This window comes from Augochlora pura, chromosome 10 (genome assembly GCF_028453695.1).
Source record: "Augochlora pura isolate Apur16 chromosome 10, APUR_v2.2.1, whole genome shotgun sequence".
Taxonomy (NCBI): Eukaryota; Metazoa; Arthropoda; class Insecta; order Hymenoptera; family Halictidae; genus Augochlora; species Augochlora pura.
The window spans coordinates 27,802,189-27,823,648 of record NC_135781.1 but is presented as its reverse complement, the minus strand read 5'-3'; the positions used below and the strand labels follow the sequence as shown (position 1 = coordinate 27,823,648).

Here is a 21,460-nt window from a genome sequence, read left to right as displayed (position 1 = left end):
AAACCTGACCTTTGACCGTTCCTTTACCAAATTCTTCGGTATCGGATCTCTTGTAGATAGGCCTGAGAGAGTTCGATCTGATCCTGACGCCGGACGTGAACAGCGGGTCCAGGCACCAGTGGTTTTACTTCAAGGTGGCCAACATGGACGCGAACGTGCCGTACACGTTCAACATCATAAACTGCGAGAAAGCGAACTCGCAGTTCAACTTCGGCATGAAGCCGATTCTGTTCAGTGTGGCCGAGGCCGAGCTGGGTAGGCCGGGCTGGGTGCGAACCGGCGCCGACATCTGTTACTACCGAAACTATTACCAGAGGCCGGCCAAGGGGAGGAATTACTTCACCATCTCGTTCTCGGTGACGTTCCAGCACGAGAAGGACATCTGCTACCTGGCCTACCATTTCCCTTACACGTACACACAGCTGATGGTCAACATTTGGAAGTGGACTAACAAGGTGCCTCCGAACACCTACTTCCGCGCGGAGACTCTATGCGAGACTCTCAACGGGAACGAGAGCCCACTGTTGACCATCACCTCGACGGACTCCAAGAGCAACCCCATACAGGTTCACAACTCTCTAGACTCTTCTTCTAGAGCAAGCATACTGAATTGGCCAGTTGCGACTCTCAGTGCTCTATTCATAGTCGAGTCTTATTTAGAAGACCGTCTTAAGCATGATCTTAGATCGCCACCTAGATTCATAGTTGCTTCTTGAGATTGTTCATCGTAGTCGGATCGCAAGGAGATTGTTCTCGTAAAGAATCTCAAGAACCGTCTATGAACAAGGTAGTGTCATAAGGTCACGCTTAAGACGGTCTTATAAATGACACTCGACTATGAATACAGTCCTAAGATTCGTGATAGACCTAGAGAGGACTTTCCAACATAGTAGCAATGGGAAAATGTCTCACGGAACAACAATTCAGGATGCCTGTATAAATGACTCGGCTTTCCCGAAAGGAAAAGCTTTGCTCGTTGAAGTGCAACAGTACGTTAGTGATCGTTGTTGATTTTCAGAACCGTAAGGTGGTGTTCCTGACGTCGAGGGTGCACCCAGGTGAGAGCAACGCCTCCTGGGTGATGCACGGCACTTTGAAGGCATTGTTGAGCAGCAACGCGTACGCTTCGAGCCTGCGGGACGACTACATCTTCAAGATCGTGCCTATGCTGAACATCGAGGGCGTTGTGAACGGTTGGTAAGTAACACCGATCCCAACAGAGTTGCTCTTATCGAGTCCGACATTGGGGGTTGACAATGAATCGTGCACGTAAGAATGTACTCGTACCTTTATTAATATTCAATTACACAAGTTACACATTCGCGGCGTGTTTACGCAATGATATCCGAAGATCCATGGTGACACGATCACTGATCGTAGGCGGTTAAAGAATCATTTCGAAACTACGCGTGCGTCGGTTGCCGTACGTCTGGATGACCGAAACGTTAACAACAGCGTGTTCGTCCTCGAATCCTCCGTTCGGTCGTAGAGAGGAAGATATGTCGGCGAACGATCCCCTCTCGCGTATCCGAACGGCGATCGGAGTCGGATCGAACCGCCGCGAAACGTTTCATCTTGCGGACGTACGAATGAACGTTACCTAAGGATGATTACTTCGATACGTGTGCGTGTTTGTGCGTGTACGTGTGCGTGTGTGAGGGTGATCGGTGACGCCGGCGGACTCCCAACCCTACACCAAAAAGATGATTGTTCAGCTAGCCATACGTTAACAGCAACGGCTCTTCCGTTCAGCCGTATCGATGCCTGAGATCCCACGCAGACAAGTCCTCGCGCGTTCTTCGTTTAATTGTTCTACGAGCTACGAATCAGCGAACAGCTAATAGAAGACAGAAAGATGGCTAAAGAATAGAAGGATCGATTGCACGCGATGCGATTCGATGAGATACGTGTCCGCCAGCGCCACGGGGGTACGTGCTTGATTAAGGACCGATCGATCGTGTAAATGCCCCTGCGAGAAACGATGTCGGCTCTGTCGTCGAGAGTCCACGGCAGGAGTCCAAGCCGTCTTACTAATTAGAAACGTTTCCTTGAGCAAATTCTCCGCGAATAAAGGCTGTGTGTGTACGCATGTGCTTTCGAGCGATTCCGAACGATCTTTTCTTTCTCCAAGGGGATATCCAATCGAGCACTAACGCGCGAGTTTCTTCGATCAGAACGAGTGATGAGCGATGACAGACGCGAACGGCGGTAAAACCGTTCGCGGGGTGACACGATATACACATGATAAGAACGTACATAATACAACTAACTTCTCGGATCTCCCTCTACCGTTCTCTGTTCACTTATCGTCGAGTGAGACTGTGTTCCAATTGCATCTCGCGGGTCGACAAACTCGTTCCTGTCCAACCAGAAGCAAACGAATTTCGTTCGGCGATAAAATAATGAGCTTGCTACCACATATATCGAGCTGTCCGGAAAGTTCATACCGATTAAGTTGGAAGCTGACAAAACGAATGATCTTCCCCGAGCTTTTCTCTGCTGTGTTAGCAGCGCATCGATGCACCGATTAAAGTGTTACGAAACGGCCTATCCGGACAATCCAACGCTTCGCATAGAGCTGATATTTTCGTTACGGAAAATCTACTCCGACTTCGACGGAGATTCGATGGACGACAGGAGTTGATCGTCGCGCGACGTGCAATTAGGACTTAGCGTGACGCGAGAAGACGGTGCCTAAAGTGTTTAAAGCGTTACTTGGACGGAGGATCTAATACTTTGCCGTTGGTGCGCACTTTAATGTTGTACCTGTAGGCCGGTTCCGCGTCCGGCAGGATCGTACTGCTGTCGTCGTCCTGGTCCTTCATCATCGACGGCTCGGCCGCCGGCTCCGGCTGGTCGTTGACATAGTAGTCCTGCACGCTGTCGTACGGGCCGACGGTATGAGCGTCCTCCAGCCCATTGTTGGGCGACTCGGTCTCCAACTGCGGCTCGATGTAGTCCGGAGACTCGCGGTGTTCGACCTTCATGTCGGTGGAGGATCTGAGCGATGAACGGTGAACTTCCCGGGTCTGCAGGCCCTCGAACACGTTCTCCTTCCTCGCCTGCGGCGCCGGACTGTCGGTGAACAGGCTGGCGATGTCCGGCAGATGGTCGGGCCTTGTGTTGTCCAGTTCACCGTTCGTCGGTTGTTCGCGGTTGTCCTCGGTGACGACCGGCGAGGACGTCGACTGCGGGATAGACGGCGGCCTGTCGGACGCGGAAACGGCCGTGGTGATCAGCCTGCTGACGACCGGGTCTTCAGGTGATTTCTCGTCGACGGAGCTGCTCTCTTCTTCCGGTGTTCTGTTCTCTTCGTCGGTGTTCTCCTCCTGCGCCCCGTCGCTGTTATTCCCCAAGCTACTCTCCTCGTGGTCGTCGACCTGGTCGTCGCTGGCTGGCGCCGAGGTGGTTGTTATGTAGGGTCTGCGATTTCTGGAAATTGGTGGCAGGACTGAAGGCGCCTGGCGGCTCGGGGGTCACCGTCGAAGCCATAGATCTTCGAACGAAACAGGAAGGAAAGACTTCCCTCGTTCGTGGTGCATGGGTGTTTGGCGAGTTTGATGATTAGGGGGGGAATGGTATCGAAACTGTCAGTGGCTGTGTTCTGTGGCGCGGGCACAGAGCGATCGGTGGGATCACTCTCCCGAAAGTATGGAGAGGCTCTTATCTTTCCTTTTGGAACTGCTGTAAATTACCCTCGATTTCAGAACCATGCCCGCGCCTGCTGTGCTAGCTGCGTGTGGTGTTAGAAGCGTTATGCAGGGAAAAGTGTGGAACCACTACCAGGGTATTACAGAATAATCCTCATCGTTATAATCAAAGGCCGCCTGTCAGGCATCCCTGTTTACGTCTCCGAGGTCGTACATAAAAATGAGCATATCAAAATAGTACAGGCGATAGGGATTAAAAGACTCTGCGGCTCGGTTTTAGTGCGGTCAGTGGTATCCACGCTTTTCCACGTGCGCGCGCGCGCGCGTGTGTCGGTGTGTCCTGACGTCTTGCGAGAAGCGAGAGAAGCCATTATTAATTCCAAGCGTACAACGAACGCCACCAAGAGGTGTAGCGTTCTCCATCTAGCCCAATATCTATTTTATACTTTATCATTATCCCAAACAAGCGTTATATCATCGATCATTTCGTTGACTCGCACGAGTCGCACGGCGAGAAAGAGTCGATTTACAGACGTTAGGTACGTTCGAATCGATAGAATCTCGGTCGATTATCGCTTCGTTACCGTGGTGCATGCTGGCTTTTCATTTGCATGAGAAGAGTCCTGCATGCGAGGAACGTTCCGCGCGCGACGTTCCAGGGTGAAAACGTATGACCAATTACACATCGCGTGCGTGGGCCGACAGCGTGCCAGCAATTATCGCCTCGAGCCTCTGTGCCCCCCCGTTCTCGAATTCTTTCTCGTCCGTGCGTCCTCGAGATTCATCGTCGAGGGACACTCGTCCTCCGGAGAGTGCCCCTCTACCCTCTTTCTCCTTCTCTCTCACCGTCTCGGCAGGTTCGTGTATTTCTGTGACAAGTATTATCTCACCTCTTACCCCTGAGTCGCAGAGACTGGAATGCTGCCGTAGTTGTAGTAGTAGCATCTTGTCTGCTCGCAGATGAAGTCCTTAACCAGGGTGCAGTCCTGCGCCTCCCAGGCTAACGTGGGCGCCACCATCGCGACGCAGCCGTCCGCGCTGCCGCTGTCGCCGCTGTAAAGAAAAATCACACGATGTTCCGTTTCTGAATTTCCATTAGCGCGTCGCGTCGGTACACACGCTCGTCGAGTCGGCGCACGTGTTTCCGGGTGGAGACGCGCGACGGACACCGATAATCATCGTTCGTGTTCGTGTCTATTGTCTTTCCGGCCGAGACAGCCATCTTTGTCTTCGCGGACTTGTGACAGCGGCTTCCGGCCTCGCGAGGGCTCTCGACCCCCACGGGGTCACGGACAGGTGGGTGTCCCCTTCCGGACACTGACCGCGCCTCCACGATCGTTTCGCAGAGGGCTTTGACCCCATCGGGATTCGCTCGAGAGAAAATGAAACGCTTCGCGCGCGTCTCTTGCAGCCGTCCGAGGGCAGGCAATCACGGGGGGAGCAATTTCGAAGATGGACAATCGTGGATTTTCTAAATTGTTCAACTATAAGATAGGTTGGGTACTTTGAGCCGAGAGAGAGGTGGCAACAGGAGGGACAGGTTTATCTCGAACGAGGATTTTATGACCGGTTGATTACCTCTCGCGAGCTACTCGTTGAGGCTCGGTGCCCGGTGGTACGTCGGCGGGTCTGTTGCCAGGTCGCCTGAGCATGTAGTCGAATGTGGCGTTGAACGGCAGGCCGGTGCTCATCCAGAGGAACATATCCGTGCCCAGCTTGTTGCCCGATGTCCAGAAGTCGTACTTGACGTAGCCGGCGTTCTTCAAGTACTGCGTCATCGTGTCGGCCTTTTCCTTCGTCTCGAAGGAGGCCAGCTGCAGACCCAGGGAGCGACAGTACTGGTACGCCAAGAAGTAGTTCAGCTCGGGACTGTACGGGTTCATCCTCGAGACGAAATACTGCACGCCGTCCAGCTGGATCGTCGTGATCCTTTGAGCTGCAAAATTGATCTTAAGTGATTCGTGGCCCGAATTCCGGCATATCAACCGAAAACTCTCACGGTCGTTTCTTAATTATCGTCATCCAGTTCCGAGCAATCGAATCAGACAATTTTTGTTGACACTCGAAATCGCGAGCTTGCCTTGTTTCGAAATTATAGTGAAATTATTGTACCTATTGTCTTCGTACGTCTGAAATAATGTTCAGTAAGGTCTAGGAATTAGGTATGCATATATTCTGATCGATGCCTCGAGTCGGTGATGTCATCGTAGTAAGGACTTATACAGGTGTCCCAACGATTCACCGGGGCACAAAAGCTAACTATCGAAGGTGGCGGGGTCCCTTGACTGCTGAACAAAGAAGGAAATTCCTTTCTTGCCCCCCGTATTATCTCATCGAGGCACGTCTCTCTACCGTTGACTTCCGACCGGGCCGCAAATGGCAGTCCCAGACGCGGGAAAAATCATCCGGTGAATTCTAATCTACCCGGTGTCCCGTTTTAGCGTCGTCGCGTCGAACCGTTACGCGCGTCACCGACCATTAAATCATCTCATCGATACAAACGATGCTCCGAATCGTAGCGTCTGAGAATTTCTCATCGTAGAGTCTTGTTTCCGTTAGCTTCGATTTCCCGATTCGATTGGAGCATTCGACAATTCGTAGTTGTTTACGGAGCAGCAGCCGACATTGTCGAGCCTGGGACGCGTTCGCAGCGCTGAATCATTCTCTCTAATGCGATTTTAATTTACCTTTGACTGTGTACACTTCACTGACGCGATCCGTTTCAGCCGGAATAGCCACTCGGCGGTTCTCGCGCTCCGGCGGCGAGGGTTCGTTGAACTTGTACGGTTATTTGGTTAACAGGACTCGTGAATTGCGGACCCGTTTTGACCCCCGAAATATAGCCTCGAGACTAACACGGCCTTCGCCGTTAATTTCTGCTAGTCACGAAATTCACGACGATCACGAGTCGGAGAAGGACGATGGAAAGTTTCGCGTTAATTCTTAGGTGTCCCGATGGAACGCGGCTCGTGGATTCCTCCGCGAAAATGAAATCAGGCTGCGACAGTGTTCGCAGGGTGCGTCCGGTGTAAAAATGTTCCGGATCGCGAAGCCGGCGGCGCAGGTGGCGGTAAACGACCTGCAGGCCTTGAGACGTCTGCCGCTGCTGTTCCCGCGAAAGAAGACAGCCGCCAGACGCTACGGATTGTGATCGCTAGCAGGAATTATGCCACTTGTGCTACAATTAACCGGGCCCCTATGACATCCAGCTAACAACGTTCACCGAATATAAAAACACACGAGCCCGCAGGCCAACGTCGATTCGCTGCCATGATCGGAATTTGAAATTCAAAATGTGTCGTTTTATCGAAAGGCCGGAAGGAACAGGTGAGAATTTGGAATCGCGGTAAGAACGATATTAGGATCCAGCGTCGCGGCGGAATGATCGAGAACGGGCGAGCGGTCTTGGAGCCGCATGCGTGATCAGTAACCGCGCGGTTTATCTTCGGTCTTTGAATGCACCGGACGTCGGAAAATAAGAGTGCGAAGACCGAACAAAGGCAGAGGACCGGGCTGCATGGAAGAACAACGTGTACACGGTTCCACAACACTGGTCGAGGATTGCCGAGGGATCCTTCAAAGAGGAAGCTATCTTGGCAGACGTCCAGCGAAGAAAGTCTCTAATTGACCGAACACTCGGCAAACGGAGCAACCGGGCCGGGTGGTTCAACTGCAATTGAACCGAGTAGCTAAAACGGCCTAGCTTCGATAAGATCCGACTGAGACCGGCAATTAACTTCTAAGGAATTTTCTACGCTTTCCTGGTTGCGACAGGGCCCTCTACCGTAACGTTGGTCCAGCGAATTTCGGGAGGAAATTCGACATGCAGCGACAGAATTATCAAAATTGACTCCGGTTTTCTGATCATGCGACGATCAATTAGAACTGCGGTCGAATGCTCCGATATGCCCGAGATTGCGAGCGAGTGCTCGGAATGTTTGGTACGCACCTGAGGCGAAGGCCGCGACGGCCAGCAGCAGTAGCAGAGCGATTTTCATGTTGCCGTGTGTCGATTAATCGATCAAGCAGCCGTTTCCGTTTCCGACTCTCGGAATACACCGGATGTTAGTGTTAGGGTCGCGTTCTCGGACTGGCCTCGCGCTGCGCCGTGGGCCCCCTTAAGAGTCTTCTGCCCGGATCCCGGAGGAGGGGGTCGTTGAAGATGATTCACTGGCTAACCTAGAGCAGGACGAGCGAGCCCACGAAGGGACGCGGGCACGAGCGGGACAGCGAGACGTCGACTGGGGATACGGGATGAACCGAACCGAAATGTAATCGACTTCGTCCTCCTCTTCTGCTATTCTGCCAAAGGCCGGCCGTGGAAAGGAAGGTGGCAGGATTGACGGGAGAAGAGGGAAAAAAGGCAAACGCCGCGTTCGCATCGGACCGAGAGGACGATGATGATGATGCGGTGCGTTCGTTGACACGGGTCTCTGCTTGAACTTTGCTCGCCGGCGATCGGCAAAGTTTCCGAGCGAACAAAGGCTTCATCCTCCCGGCCGCGACACGATCTCTTTATCGTCGGATCGCGCGAGAACTTTGACAAGATGGAAGCCGGTTAGTTCGCCCGCGATTCGAGAGAAGCTGCCGGTTTACGAGGCGCCAGAAGATCGTTTCTTGGCGAACTCGTGCACCAATCTATTTGGAGTGCCGGTGCGCACTATTAATAACGTGGTCCTGTCGTTCCGTTTGTTTTGCAACGAACAGAGCCGAGTCGGGTTGAAACTCTTCACGGTCTTCATCGTCCTGAATGGAATCGTATCGACGACGCCGGCTGGGCAAAAACTATGCCGGTCTCAAGGTAGACTTCATTTCTGAGCGTGCCCGCCGACAAGCGGGCGCGCTGCCGCACCACGCCGCATACCATCCCTCAAAATCTTCTCGGATCGCGAACGACATCGTTTGGTACCGGTTAATTAGTGGCATCATCGTTGAGGGACGAACCGCCATCGCCCCGATCCGGCGGAATCGCCGGGTTTTTCTCCGGGAAATCGCTATGTCGGTTGGCATCGGCGCGATCGTCGCTCCCTTCGGAGTCCATCCGGATTTCCTCTAAGCTCGGCGACGCGACGTTATAAATTCTATCAGCCGGCCGTTAATTACTCGGATAGGCTGGCACGGTCCCGCGGTCGCCGAGCATAGGCGATCACGGCGATCACGGGGATCACGGGAACGATCGCGAGCGGCGCGCTCAATATATTGCGCTGCGGTTCTTGCGGACGCGGTGGAATCTCCATGAAAGTCTGTGCACAAGGAGGTTTTGAACCGGTTCCCTTGTTAAGCCTTTGGCGCCGTCTATTCTTATTCCCCGATCTTTCCCCGTTGCTCAGTTTTTTCCCCCGCTGCCCTCTATCTGCCCTCCATTAACAGAGGCGGTATCTTCGACGTCCGAGAGAAAAACGTATAATCGTTTTGCAATCGTTTAAACGCATCCGAGCGAGCGAGCGAGCGAGCGGAGCAGATTTTTCCCGCGTTTAATGCGTGGCTACGCGTTCGAACGGCCTGGAGAAGGGGGACGTGGCGAGGGGAGCTGCCGGTTCAGGGTCCGCGGCGTTAATTACCCCAATCTCGGCCGAGTAGACCGCCATTACGATACCGAGAAGGCTCCCAGGTATCTTCCCCTCGGTAACGAACGATTTTCATCCGCGGGAACGAGCGCGAACCCTGTCGGTATTAGCACGTTAATGCACCGAAGCCGCCCACCGCCGGCTCCCTCCGATGAGATTCCTCGGCGGAGCTCCTCGGCTACGGGCCCGTTTGCGCGGGACCGTATCGGCAGGCCGCAAAAAGGCCCCGTGTCTCAAGGTAGGCTTCATTTCTGACCGCTCGCGTCTTCTTGCTCGAGGGATCACCCGCTCCTGGAGTACGTCCTCCCGCGGTTGACTTTCTTCTCAGATTAATCTCTCTCTCCTCTCCCTGTGTCTCCTCGTCTTTCTTTTTCCCTTTCTCATTCCGGGTCTCCCGGGTCGTCTCGGTTACGATAGGAACCGGTACCGGAGAAAACCTCTTCGTTGTCGGTTCGCGTCACGCCGATATCCTGTAACGTCGCCGGATCATAGACGTTATTGCTACGCCAGCAGCCGGAACGAGGTCTTGCGTGACGCCAGTAACAGACCCCTCTCTCTCTCTGTATCGGCGCGCTTGGAGCCCAAGACTCGGCATTTTCCCGGCGTGAACGCGCGGCGGGTCTGCTATCGGCCGATTTAGAGGCACGATAACTCGGCGGGACAGGTTCGTGCGGTTCTTTGCGGAATTACGGGAGCCGCGTGCTTCATCATGGGACACCAACACCCCGTCGATCGCAAATAGACTCCCGTGAGAATCGCACGTGGGCCTCGCGTTTGTCATCCTCGTTCGTCGATTGGTTCTATTTTTAGGCTCGCGCAAATTTTACGAATGGCACTTGGAGAAGGGCTCGACCCCCGGGGTCGAGCCCTCGCGGCGTTCCAGAGTCCCATTATTTTTCGCGGGGATCCTCGAGTCGCAGACGGGCTACGTCCTGGCCTACGAATTTACTACGACTCGGTTCGGTTCGGTTCGTTAACAAACACGACGTGCTTATCGGGCTGGGAGCGATCCAGGAGCAAAAGTAAGCTGGACGTGGCTCTAGGCTTGCACGGAGAGCGGCTGTGGCTCGTTGCGTGGGTCACGTTTTGCTGGTACGTTGGCGCAGGTCAGTTTAGCAGGTCGGATTCCCAGCGACGCATGCATTCCCACGGGAATGCGGTCCGTGAGCTCTCGTCGAGTGCACTTAGGTACGGTGATGCCTACGGGGGTCTGTTCGTGGCCATATATCGGCGAACGAAACGAAAGCAGAAGCTCGATCCTGGATAAACAAGCGATCCTCCACCACCTAACCCCTCTCTTTTTCTCCCCGCTCTCACTCTCTCTCTCTCTCTCTCCCCCCCACCCCCTCTCTCCCTCGCTCTCATTCTCCTCTTCGACTCCCTTGATCGTCTCTGTTCCGCCATTTCCCTCGGTCCTGCTCGCACGAACGAGATGCTAGAAACAACTTCTCCCAGTCGAGAGTCAAGAGAGGCTTGGTCCTTTTTTGCGAAAACAAAAGCAAGAGAAACGCCATGCTCGAGCTGCAGGCAACTGCTCGACGAAGAGCCAGAAGAAGAAGAAGAAGAAGCAGAAGAAGAAGAAGAAGAAGAAGAAGAAGAGGATAAGAAGGAGGTGCTCAGCGGAGGAGGCGAAGCAAGAGAGGAGGATGCTACAGGAGGATTCTCGAGGTCTATTTCAGGCCCTGCCAGCAATCGCTATGTAAGGCCCCCGTTCTTTCTATCTTTCTCCCTACTCCCCGGAGTCCTCTGTTCTTCTCCGCGTTAGCCTCCCTGTTCCTTTTCCACCCGGCTTCGCCTCGTCTCTCTCGCTCTACCCCTTGATCGTTGACTCTCTGGAGAACGGCAGAACGGAGAACGGACTCGGTTTTAGCCCACGAATAGCTTCGATGTCCGAGAGGATCGCCGGAGCCTTACCGGCCCGTAGGCTTCGACGCCGTCAACTCTTCCATTTTGATGCTTCTAGGACAGTGTTCCTCGTCATCCTTGTCTCCTTGCGACTCCTCGGCCCCTCTGGCTTACCCGGTTCGCAGATATCCATCGATATATCCGCTGGTAACATCCACAGATTTAAGTCCGAACCCTCGCACCTTCCTCTCTATCGACGTGCCTGTCGGCGAACCCGCCTCGTGACAAGAATTACAGACAGTCTACCCGTTCCTTCACGGGCACCGATTATTTACAGAATTTGAAGAGTGGCCTTGTACACCTTCCAGCTCCTCGAGACCCGTAATTCCGATGACACGGGCTCTCTTGTCCGACAAGATACCGTGGAATGGGTTCGCGCGATGACGAGTTACTTTGTCTTCGATAGGGGCTGCACGCTTCTCATTTTCCGCATCGTCACTCCCGTGACAGTCCCATCGCAAGGAATTCGTGACGAAGGAAATTCGCTCATCACGAGAAAGTTTCTTTTCGCTTGCTCGGACTCTCCGGACCTTCATCAGGGTTGCGAACACAACGGCGAAGGCGCAACGGCGCGGCGCGGCGCGGCGCCGAGGTTCATCGATTACGTGCCCACGCCTTGTTATGCTGCCCCGCGTGCATATATTTAGACGGCCCTTCTGCCCGGAGGATTTAATGCGATTACACGGTGCCGCGGGAAACAGCGAAACAGCGAAACTCGACGCGGGGGACACGTAATTCTGCCGCGCCCTCTAAATCATTGTTGCGTCGCGTCGCCTACGGTGGTCGGAGATATCCCGCGGAAACACGTAAGAATTAGGCGAAACGTTGTATTCTCCGGCATTTGGAATCCTCTCGCCCGTCGACCGTAACTCGCGGTGGATTCGGTCGGATATATATTATGTAATAAAATGAACACGATTTGGTCCTCGTCAGGCTGTAAACGGATCTAAAAAGAAGGGGCCTCGTTCGGGGAACGACGCGAATGAAAGAGCCAGGGGGCTGGCGCGTGTTTTGCTGGCCGATGAAAAGCACAGAGGCAGCGTCGGCGCCGCAATACCAGTGATCGTCGATAGAATGCAGAAATGGATGATAATAACAGCCGTGGCCCGTGTACGACCATTAAATGCACCTTGTGCTGCCCACCGTTTTACTCCGGGCCCCTGGTTCTTGCCGCTGTTACGTGCCCAAGCCGCCTGGGTCCAGGCAACGGAGTGACCTAGAACCTGAAACCGTGAACCTCCGACGTTCTGGTTGCGGTTACAGGTCGGCTTCTCTCCTGATTCTCCTCTTTCCACCCCTCCTTCCCTCCCTCTCTCTCTCTCTTTCTCTCCATTTCTCTGCTCGTCCTTTTAATATATAATTGAGAGAGGAGCTGCTTTGCGGGCAGATTTATGGCAGCCCGAACATCCTCTAGCCGGCGACGATTCGTTTTGGCGAATTCGAAGGCAGTTAACTATCTTGCGCGGCGCGGCGCGTCGTCTCGCCGGATTTTAACCGCGGCGAACAATTAACCATTCGCTGGAAATCATAAAGTTTCCCCCGTCGCTCGGTGAGAAACGATTGAATTAGCATTCCCCACTCATTACACGCTACTCATTTATATTCGTGGACCATGGCCGCTGTGATTTATATTATTAGAGGGAACCGCTGGTTACGGATGAAGATTTCCAACGTTTCTCGACGACCGGAAATCGCGGGTGAGAGATGTTGAGAAATCACCGACCGCTTCACCTGTACAGGTCCTAACGACGGCGATGACACGACAGAACTGTAACGATCTCTTAAGCGAAAGATAAGTACCTATATTTGGATCACATTTGCCAGGCATAACCCAACTCACGCGGTTCTGTGGAACGTTCCAGGTATCGGGGAGCTATCAATTTGCTTCATCTTTGTTGCAGGCAGTCTGCCAAAGATTCGGTTCGTTAGCAGTCCCTTAGTCCCGAGTCGCGTCTTCTTTTTTTCTCCGGTTCCGTTTTGAGACCTAATTTTGCTTCTTCCCCGCTGATTGGTCGTATTGTGCCGTATAGGTTCCCGGTATCGCACCGAGGCTGCCTAGAAAGGGTTCCAGGGAACCGCGGGCCCATGCCACACGGCCCGGCACGGACGAGCCTCTAAATTAAATCTCGAATCGGATAGCCGCGAAATCTATTCCTCCGGCTCGCGCCGGGACACTCGCAACGGAAATCTGAAATGAAATCTGCGTCCCGCGGCTTGCAAGGCGATACCGCGCCTCGCCTTTTCAAAAACCTACGGCCGCCGGAAATTTGCATACCGCGGCGCTGGGGAAGCGCTTGGCGTTCAACCCGAACCACCGCGAACGGTTGCGAAACAGACCTCGTTTCTAGCTGGGCAGCATTTTCTGGACGGTGTCGGCTATTATCTCGTGAAATTCATTCCCAAAGCGTAGGAGCTGCTTCGACGCTGGAACCACGGGACATTAAAAGAAACTAACGCGCGTCGCTTTGTAACAACGGCAAGGCTAAATTCATTTAGAGCCCGTCGCCAATTTTATTACGACGTATGCTCGAATTATGTGATCCGTTCAACAGTCGTTTCCTACGCAGAGTCGTTTATAACTCCAACAAGTTCTCAACACACAAAATCTAGAACTTGCACGGTAGGCTCGGCGTTGAAGTTGACGGTCGGAGATCGCGGTTATATCACGGTCCCGGTCACGCTCCGCATGAATCCGATTTCGGCACGGCGAATGACGCGGTCGCTCGACCGCCAGCAATTTCCTGGTCGATCGTCCTTGCGTATCCAATATTTTCGATCGTTCGGACACCGTTATCTCTTCTCTTTTTTTTTCTTCTGCTTCACTCGATTCCTCCGCGAAGATTAACGAGACGGGACATAATAGGCACAACAGTTAACAGCGAGACACCGGAATGAAAGAAGTTCCACCATTAGGCCTAACTAACTCGGCAATTTATCGGTAATGATAGCCGCCAGGAGCGGACCGAGACTAATCGGTCTCGCATGATTTCGTCTCATTAGCGAAACACGCGCACGATTTCTTCTGGCGGAACGACGAGGGAGGGGCCCGGGAGGATCGCTCGGAGGATCGAGGATTGATTTGCGGCCCCCTTGTTTTATTAATCCCGCGGAATCCGTCGTTCCGGTCGTTCCGACGCGCGTTCCCGCGGCGGCGTGCTGCGAAGCGCGGATTTTACGAGGGCCCGCTGCTCGCCGCGACCAATCGCGCCATGGTAAAAAGCCTCGGGTCCCGGGGCACCGGGCACCGGGCTCTCCGGGCACCAGCATTCCTCGTTCGCCCTCGCCGCCGCGCCGGCTGTGCCCTTCGAGGGCCCAGAGCGCGGGCGGGCGCGGAAGGGCTGCTTTCCGTTCGAAGAAACGCTGGTTCGGCCGAGACGCGCGAGGCCGCAAAGGGCCCAAGCTCGCCTCGACGGCCGCGGCGCAGCGTGGCGAATGAATCCGCCTGGTACCCCCCCGGCCTCCGCGGAAGAGGAACGGCCCCCCTCGACAGGCCTTGGCGTTTCGCGGAGGAATGTAAATCGGGGTCCGGTCACGAGTATTCTAATGCGCGCGGTCAGCCCTTCGCCGGCCACGGAGCGGAACGAACGTCACTCGGCCCTTCTCCGCGCGCTTCTCCCGTAAGCGAGTTCTCTTCACTGCCGAGGAGGCTCCTGGTACCGGACACGTAAGCTCCTTTCAAAATATACAGGGTGTCCTGCCTGAAATTATCAGCCGCATCGTTATCTCTCTCCTGCTGCGATACGCTTGCTCCTCAATCGTCTCGATGGGTCTGTGCAGGGGCTGAAAACGGTTGTGGCATCCGTTTCAGTTCTTGACACAGTTTTGAGTAGACAGCGGATTGCAAAATAAAAACTGTCCGCATGAATTGTAAAATACAGCAGTTACGTACACATCAATATTTCTTATTAATATTATCAATTAGTCGTTAGGAATATAACTGTGACCGTAAATTCTTTAACCGCTTGCACTATAACAATGAGTCAGACTCGTGGTGAAGATTTCATGCAAACTCTACTAAATATGAATATTATTAACCCTTTGCACTCCGTTGTCCCTTCTCAGGGGACATCGTAATTCTAGTATATGACTAAACATTAAAGCTTTTTAGCGATATCTACAAATTCATATAAATCGAATATTATTATAATAATATTATATATACATATATACACATATAACGTATACTATATAATAATATAAATGTTCTTAAGCGCTGGTAGGTAACATCCACGATGGCGCGGAGTGAAAAGGGTTAATTTCTTCTACATCGAAGTAAAAATAAATTCGTCTGTTATCAAAGTATAGAATGAAGGTAAATGAAGACAGTACAGGAAACAAAAGTTTTCTGGTCCTATTAGGAAAATTATTAAGTACGAGTAAGTGCTAATCGTCACAGCGTGAAAGGAGCGGTAGTGCAAGGTGTTAAACGTTTTTACCATTTTACGTGCAAACTAGTTGCAATATATTCATAATATCGGTTCTGAATCTGTTACTTTTCGGTTTGCCGTAATGAACACAGCCGTCCCGATAGGCGTCCGGCCGTAGCCATATCTTGCAGGCGTTAACAAATTATTATAGAAATATCCGTGCTGCGACAACCTAAACGGAATGTGATGTATTTATCTCGTAAAACATAATCGCAGAACTGTGACCGAAACCAAGTGCCGAAAAACAACTGTTACAAAGCTGTCTCGGTTCATCATAACTGTTTCGAACGGAATCGATTTATAGTAGTTCGAAACAGTTATTTTTGGAACCTTTCCAATCCCCGGCCGCGTATCTCGATTTTACCAGATTCTTTGAGTGAAGTATTTGCGGAGGTCAACGTTCTTCTGCAAGTAATAGCGTGACGATAATGTATACAACCAAATCCTTTATTCAGGCATGGAACATAAAACGGCCCGATTTTGAATTAACTTTTAACCCATTTGCATACACAGGTGAAATAGTCGATAGATGTCAACTGTCACAAATTATTTAATATATTGAAAAAGTTAGTTGAGTATCTCACAACAAAGCCATGAATAGACCGCAGTCTTTTGTGTAAAATAAGAATTCTCCAACTTGTTTACATAAAAAATTTAAGGTTTTTTGCTTTTAATAATCACAATAAGTTGTACGTAAGTAAAACATACCACGTAATATAAAAGTATAGAATAATTTAAAAGTATAAAATACGCATCACGAGAAATATTCCGCAATCGTTGCTAGCTGGCAATCATCAACCGAGGTTCATTTCATTTGCGGATGAAAATGGTTTAAGATTGACGATCGCTCGGTTGCTTTCTTTTGCCGGGGTCCAGTTTTATCGGGCTCTTTGTTAATGTTCCCTCGCGATCTAATGGAACGCCAGGCGTTAGGCGAACTCCCCATAAAGATAGGCTCTTTGTGGTTCTGTTGGCCGCGGGCAAGATGACGACGACATATGGTGTTCGCGGTACCCGAGTAAACGTGGCCCCCGATACGCGCCAAAGGACACGCACGAGATAACAGGAACGAGACGGTACATCCAGGTAATTTGCACGTTTAAAAGGGGATGTGTCGCGACAAATTCAGTGCTCGCGTGTCGCTCGCGGATTCCAGCGGCGGCCGTGCCGGTCTAATCGCATCGTTAGCCGTTTCGAAGAAAAGTCCGGTTGCTCCTGCCGTGGCAATCACGAGAAATTTATCCCGCGTCCGATTCTTTCTTGTCCCTCGAACGAGAGAACGCGTGTACGCCCACGTTCCGCGAATGTTACAACATACCGCCTGATTCCGCAAAAAGAACGATCGCATTTAGATCGCCCGATTCTATTCGCGCGATACTTGCGGTTCCGACGTGTCGGAGTTACTTAAGCGGAACGGAAATTCAGACGACGAAGACTTTATTTTTGGTCCGCGCGATCCTCGAGATCCGCAAGATACGCCTGACGTTTATGTTTCTCAAGATTTCCGGATACACCTCGAGAATTTCGAATTATTTTGATAAAATATATACGAAACGGTGCGCACCGAAATGCAACCGGAGAAAAAGGAAACAGAATGGCGGTACAGAGAACGTAAACCATGTATGATGAGGACCAGCAGTGCGTGTGGAAGATGGGATAACAGAGGGGCAACGGGAGGAGGACGATCTGCCCGAGTGGTAGAAGGAGGGGAAACAGTGAAAAGAACCGAGGCGAAGTGCGAGAAAGGAAAAGTGCTGGAAGAGGCGAAGAAGGTGAGAGCGGAAACGAGATATGAAAATGGTCTGGAATAAGAAAGAAGACGAGCAACCGGCAACGCGGATAAACGAACTATTTCTCTCTTTCTCTCGTCCCCGCTGTTCATCTCCCTCTCTCTCTCCCTCTCCCACCTCGTTGTGGAAGCATTCTGGAAGCCGGAGAAAAATCGCTTACGATGAGATGGATCGCCATTCCACGGCGTGCCCCGATCGAGCGGAGGCTTCAGTCACGCTCGTATTTCAGTGGCGCAGGAAATGGATTTCTTGTCGGATCCGGGTGCCGCCGGGTGTACCGGCAGGCATCAGAGGTGGAGGAAAGGGTTCACCGGAGCGGACCCCGCGGGTTCCACGCGATCGAACCCCCGGATAACCTCCGAGAAAATGCCGCGAGGCGAGAACAGATGAAACAAAAGATAGGGGCGAGTCGAAGTAAAGTTCACGGAAGACAAGCTGGATACGTGGAAGACGAGCAAGGCGGGGAGCCAGCGTTCCCATGGGGCCCAGAGGCCCGGACCTAACCCAAGGGCCCTGCTTTACGGTCGCAGAGAACGATTTGCTGATTTTTCCGTGGCTGTTCGCAGAAGTCTCGTGGCGGGCGCGATTTCTCGCCGATGAACGAGCCCGGGACGCCATTAGCCGGGGCCCGGGCGAAAATTATGCGTAACGGGACCGTGGCGACGGTGTTTCGAGATCGGGGGTTCTGTCCTCGGACGGTCCGTTAGGTCGCAAATAGTACCGACGTCGACGCGCGAACCGTCCCGACGGAGGAAATATTAGCTGCAAACATTTGTCTCGCGTCGCCCGCGGCTAAACGATGGAGCACAGAACATATGCGAACCGTTCCGACACGCGAGGCGATTTTTGCTAACACGTTTCATGGTGTCCCGAGCAATCAACGCGTCCGTCGAGAACCAATTCGCGAGGATGAGAGCTCGGAAGCTCGCCGGGGGCAATCCGAACATCGGGAATGACAATAAAGCCGGAGCCGTGAGCGGTGAGGTACGTCGCTTGATTTACGGCCGATCGAATTATGACGATAAATCGCTCGATCGTCGCTCATTAATCGCAACGCAACGGGCAGAACGAGTAATTCACTAGATTTTTACGAACCGCGGCGCAGGGAGCGCTGGCGGTACCTTTGAAAATCTCACGGTGCCGTGCCGTCCCGAGACGAGCGCACGGTTAAGTGTAATTTGTACAAGATCTCTCAAGAGGTGAGAGAAGTTCGCGGTCAAGGCTCCTCCGTTCAAGTCATTGACATCGGCTGCTAGCTCGAACAGACTGATGTTGCCCATTACAACGGCTGGCTAATAAAACAGCCGAGAAATTCGTCGTGTAGTTGTCTCGTTGTCGCGAGCGACTGTCTACCATCTTCTCCGAGGGTTGACTGTTTTCGCAACCGCCACGAAATCGTATCGTTTTCTATTAATCGGTTCAATATGGCGTCAGCTCGCTCGGTTAGTTTCCGTGATTCGAATTCATCGAAATTACTATTGACACAGGGGTCGTTGGATTACAGGAAGGTTAACGTTCCCCAGGAGTCATGCGAATGCAAGAGGAAAATATGCCATAGGTCGTGGGAATGCAAGTGTTCGTAGGAACCTGGGAATGGTCCCTTGGGCTAAACGCCGTCGTCCCGTGGTCACGGTCGTTGAAAAAAAGGATGACCAACATACTCGCGATAGAACTGTAAAAGCTCTGCGAATCGAATATTCTTTGTTGCGCGAGGGGAATATTGCTCTCGCGATTTCTATCATCGCGATGGTTTCTTGTTCTCCACGAACTTTTTAACTGGCTCGAATGGATCCATGACGAAGCACTGTGATCGGTTCTCGAAATAGAGATAAAGGTAACGGCACCGTGTTTAGCGGATCGCCGAGTGTTCCGTGTCCATCGTTCCCCGGTAATGACGTTCGCGGCGCAAAACGTGCGCGCAACCACTATCATTCCGTTCGAATAGGATCGAGCAGCGGAGGAACGCTCTCGACGATTTCTTCCACCGGTTTCTTCTTCCGATTCGATCGGTCCCGCGTTCCTCCCGGAGTCGCCGGACGAAATCTATTATCTCCGATGACTGTTGTTTTTCGACGGTTTCTGCGAATGCTGCCGGTGAACGTCCGCGGCGACGGGACGATGCGATCGCCTAAGCGCATCATCCGCGGATGCACAGTCACCGCGAAAACTCGTTGCTCTTATTATTCCCAGCCATCAGCCTCGAACGGAGATACCGATCGTTACGTAGCTATCTTGGACGTGTTGCGCGCGCGATTCGACTACCTTAAACACCGGAAGCGATTACGAGGCGTCAAATTGCTAATGTTTCTGTTACGTGGCCGATGTCCCGATCGGAAGAATCGATCGCCGATTCCTGTCCACGGGAACGCGTGTGACGATTGCTAATCTCGAGCGACATCGTCTTCCCGTCGCCGCCGGTTGCGAGCTATTTTTATCGTTAGCTCGATTCTTAAGCAATCGATCGGTCAATTCGAACGATCGTTTCGATCTGTTGTGCACTGGTCATTCGTAATCCTCGACCGAAGCTTCCGATAGAACTTAAAAATCGAATGCGAGCCGCGCGAGTGATCTATGGGGTAGCGAGCAATTAGCCTGGGATTATTCCGAGGATACCGACAAAATCGCGTGGATGCTTAGTATTCGTGGTGTCGGGCACCTTGTACATCTCGAAACAATGTCAAGACGACAGGTAGTAAGGCCCCGTCGTTGTCAGGGGTCCACGGCAGTCGCCCCACCATTAGCTATGCGCGACGCGGAGGCGTCACTTCCTCCGGACCGACTTCCGGCCGCCGGAAACGTCTTTCTAACCGCGGCTGAATCCTTAAATGAAGACGATCTTTGACAAGGCCTTTCTCCGTCCGGCTACGACGTGCGTCGACGACGCGCGAACCGTCCGGGAATTCTAAGACCTCTACGACGTTCTCAGAAGTTCATTTCGCGCCGGTTGCACCATAGAAATCGATGCGAACGCGGTTAATAAAACCGGGGATCGGTCTCGCCGATTGATCGATGCGCGGTTAACACGATCGAAGCGACCTGGCGCCCGGTTTTCGACGCAAAAATCCCAAAATTTTTCCCTGTCCCGCAAATCAAGTCTATCTCGAGGCGTAACGACCGCTTCCCTTGGATCTCGCGAACGAGAATACATGGTAACGAGTTACACTTTCGATTTGATTACAGTAATCGATACGGATTAACTAACGAGGACCTGAACAGGCGGTGGAGCAACCCGAACCGGGTGCTCCATCCGGTGATCTACCACACGAAAGGACTGATGGAGTACTGCACGAGGGTGCTGCAGCGACCTCCCCACGTTTTCGTCGACTACCACGGCCATTCACGGAGGAAGAACGTGTTTCTCTTCGGTTGCTCAAGGTCGGGTTCTTGGAGCGCCGCGGACAGGGCGAAACCGGACCAGCCGGTGCAGTATTTGGTAAGGGACGAAAGAGGATCGGCGGCTAGGTGTAGTATTTTTAGATCGTAAGCGTTACGAGCGTTACGCCGTATCGCCCCACCGCCATGCACCATGCATCGCTGTGCACATGCACCGCGTCTCGTCGCGTCGCGTCGCGTCGAGCTCGATGCATCACGAACGATGATCTAGCGCGATCTACCCAACACGATTCACGATCGAGCGAGTTGCCTCTCGAGGATGCCGGTAATTTTCAGTAAACCAGATCCGAATATCCTGATTCCGTACATCCATGTAGTTGGACCGAATAAGGGTATACAAAAACCGTAGCGAATACAACTGCACTTTCTCGCGAGAATGCGCTAATGTTTGCAATTCAACGATTATCGTTTATTAATTTCGCGTGCATTGAAATTTGCGCAATATTGAAATGTCGAAATTTAGTGCACACATGAGACACGTAAACACACCGATTGGTGCACGCGCGGCCTGCACTGATGCATCCGTGTTTCAGATGCTGCCGCACCTCATACAAAGGATATCTCCGGCGTTCGCGTTGCCACTGTGCTCGTTCAAGGTCGAGAGGAACAAGGAATCCACCGCGAGGGTAGCCATATGGCGGCAGTTAGGCGTCTCGAGGTCTGTGCAAAGATGGATGTATCTTACCAACGATCGATGCATCCATCCCCATTTAAACCTACTTATACGC

The 21,460-nt window shown here is 52.5% G+C and overlaps 3 protein-coding genes across 8 annotated transcripts in view; 1 reads left to right on the top strand and 2 right to left on the bottom strand.

Annotated features, from left to right (window-relative positions):
• LOC144476497 (cytosolic carboxypeptidase 1) overlaps positions 1 to 21,460 on the top strand; it is a 34,836-nt gene that overhangs the window by 11,214 nt on the left and 2,162 nt on the right. For all 6 annotated transcript variants that reach the window (XM_078193535.1, XM_078193534.1, XM_078193531.1 and 3 more), the window contains 4 exons: positions 57 to 566; positions 1,019 to 1,197; positions 20,520 to 20,772; positions 21,266 to 21,390. In XM_078193535.1, coding sequence (XP_078049661.1) covers positions 57 to 566; positions 1,019 to 1,197; positions 20,520 to 20,772; positions 21,266 to 21,390 — 1,067 coding nt within the window. The remainder of the gene's footprint in view (positions 1 to 56; positions 567 to 1,018; positions 1,198 to 20,519; positions 20,773 to 21,265; positions 21,391 to 21,460) is intronic.
• LOC144476532 (uncharacterized) lies at positions 2,597 to 4,073 on the bottom strand. Its single transcript, XM_078193612.1, has 3 exons — positions 4,047 to 4,073; positions 3,640 to 3,779; positions 2,597 to 3,432 (listed from the first exon to the last, which is right to left on the bottom strand). Exons 1-3 carry the CDS (start codon positions 4,071 to 4,073, stop codon positions 2,712 to 2,714), a joined length of 888 nt encoding a protein of 295 aa, XP_078049738.1. The 3' UTR covers positions 2,597 to 2,711.
• On the bottom strand, positions 3,338 to 7,725 carry LOC144475928 (uncharacterized). Its single transcript, XM_078192361.1, has 4 exons — positions 7,600 to 7,725; positions 5,229 to 5,586; positions 4,541 to 4,703; positions 3,338 to 3,432 (listed from the first exon to the last, which is right to left on the bottom strand). The coding sequence occupies exons 1-3, from the start codon at positions 7,646 to 7,648 to the stop codon at positions 4,544 to 4,546; spliced, it is 567 nt and encodes a 188-aa protein (XP_078048487.1). The 5' UTR covers positions 7,649 to 7,725; the 3' UTR covers positions 3,338 to 3,432; positions 4,541 to 4,543.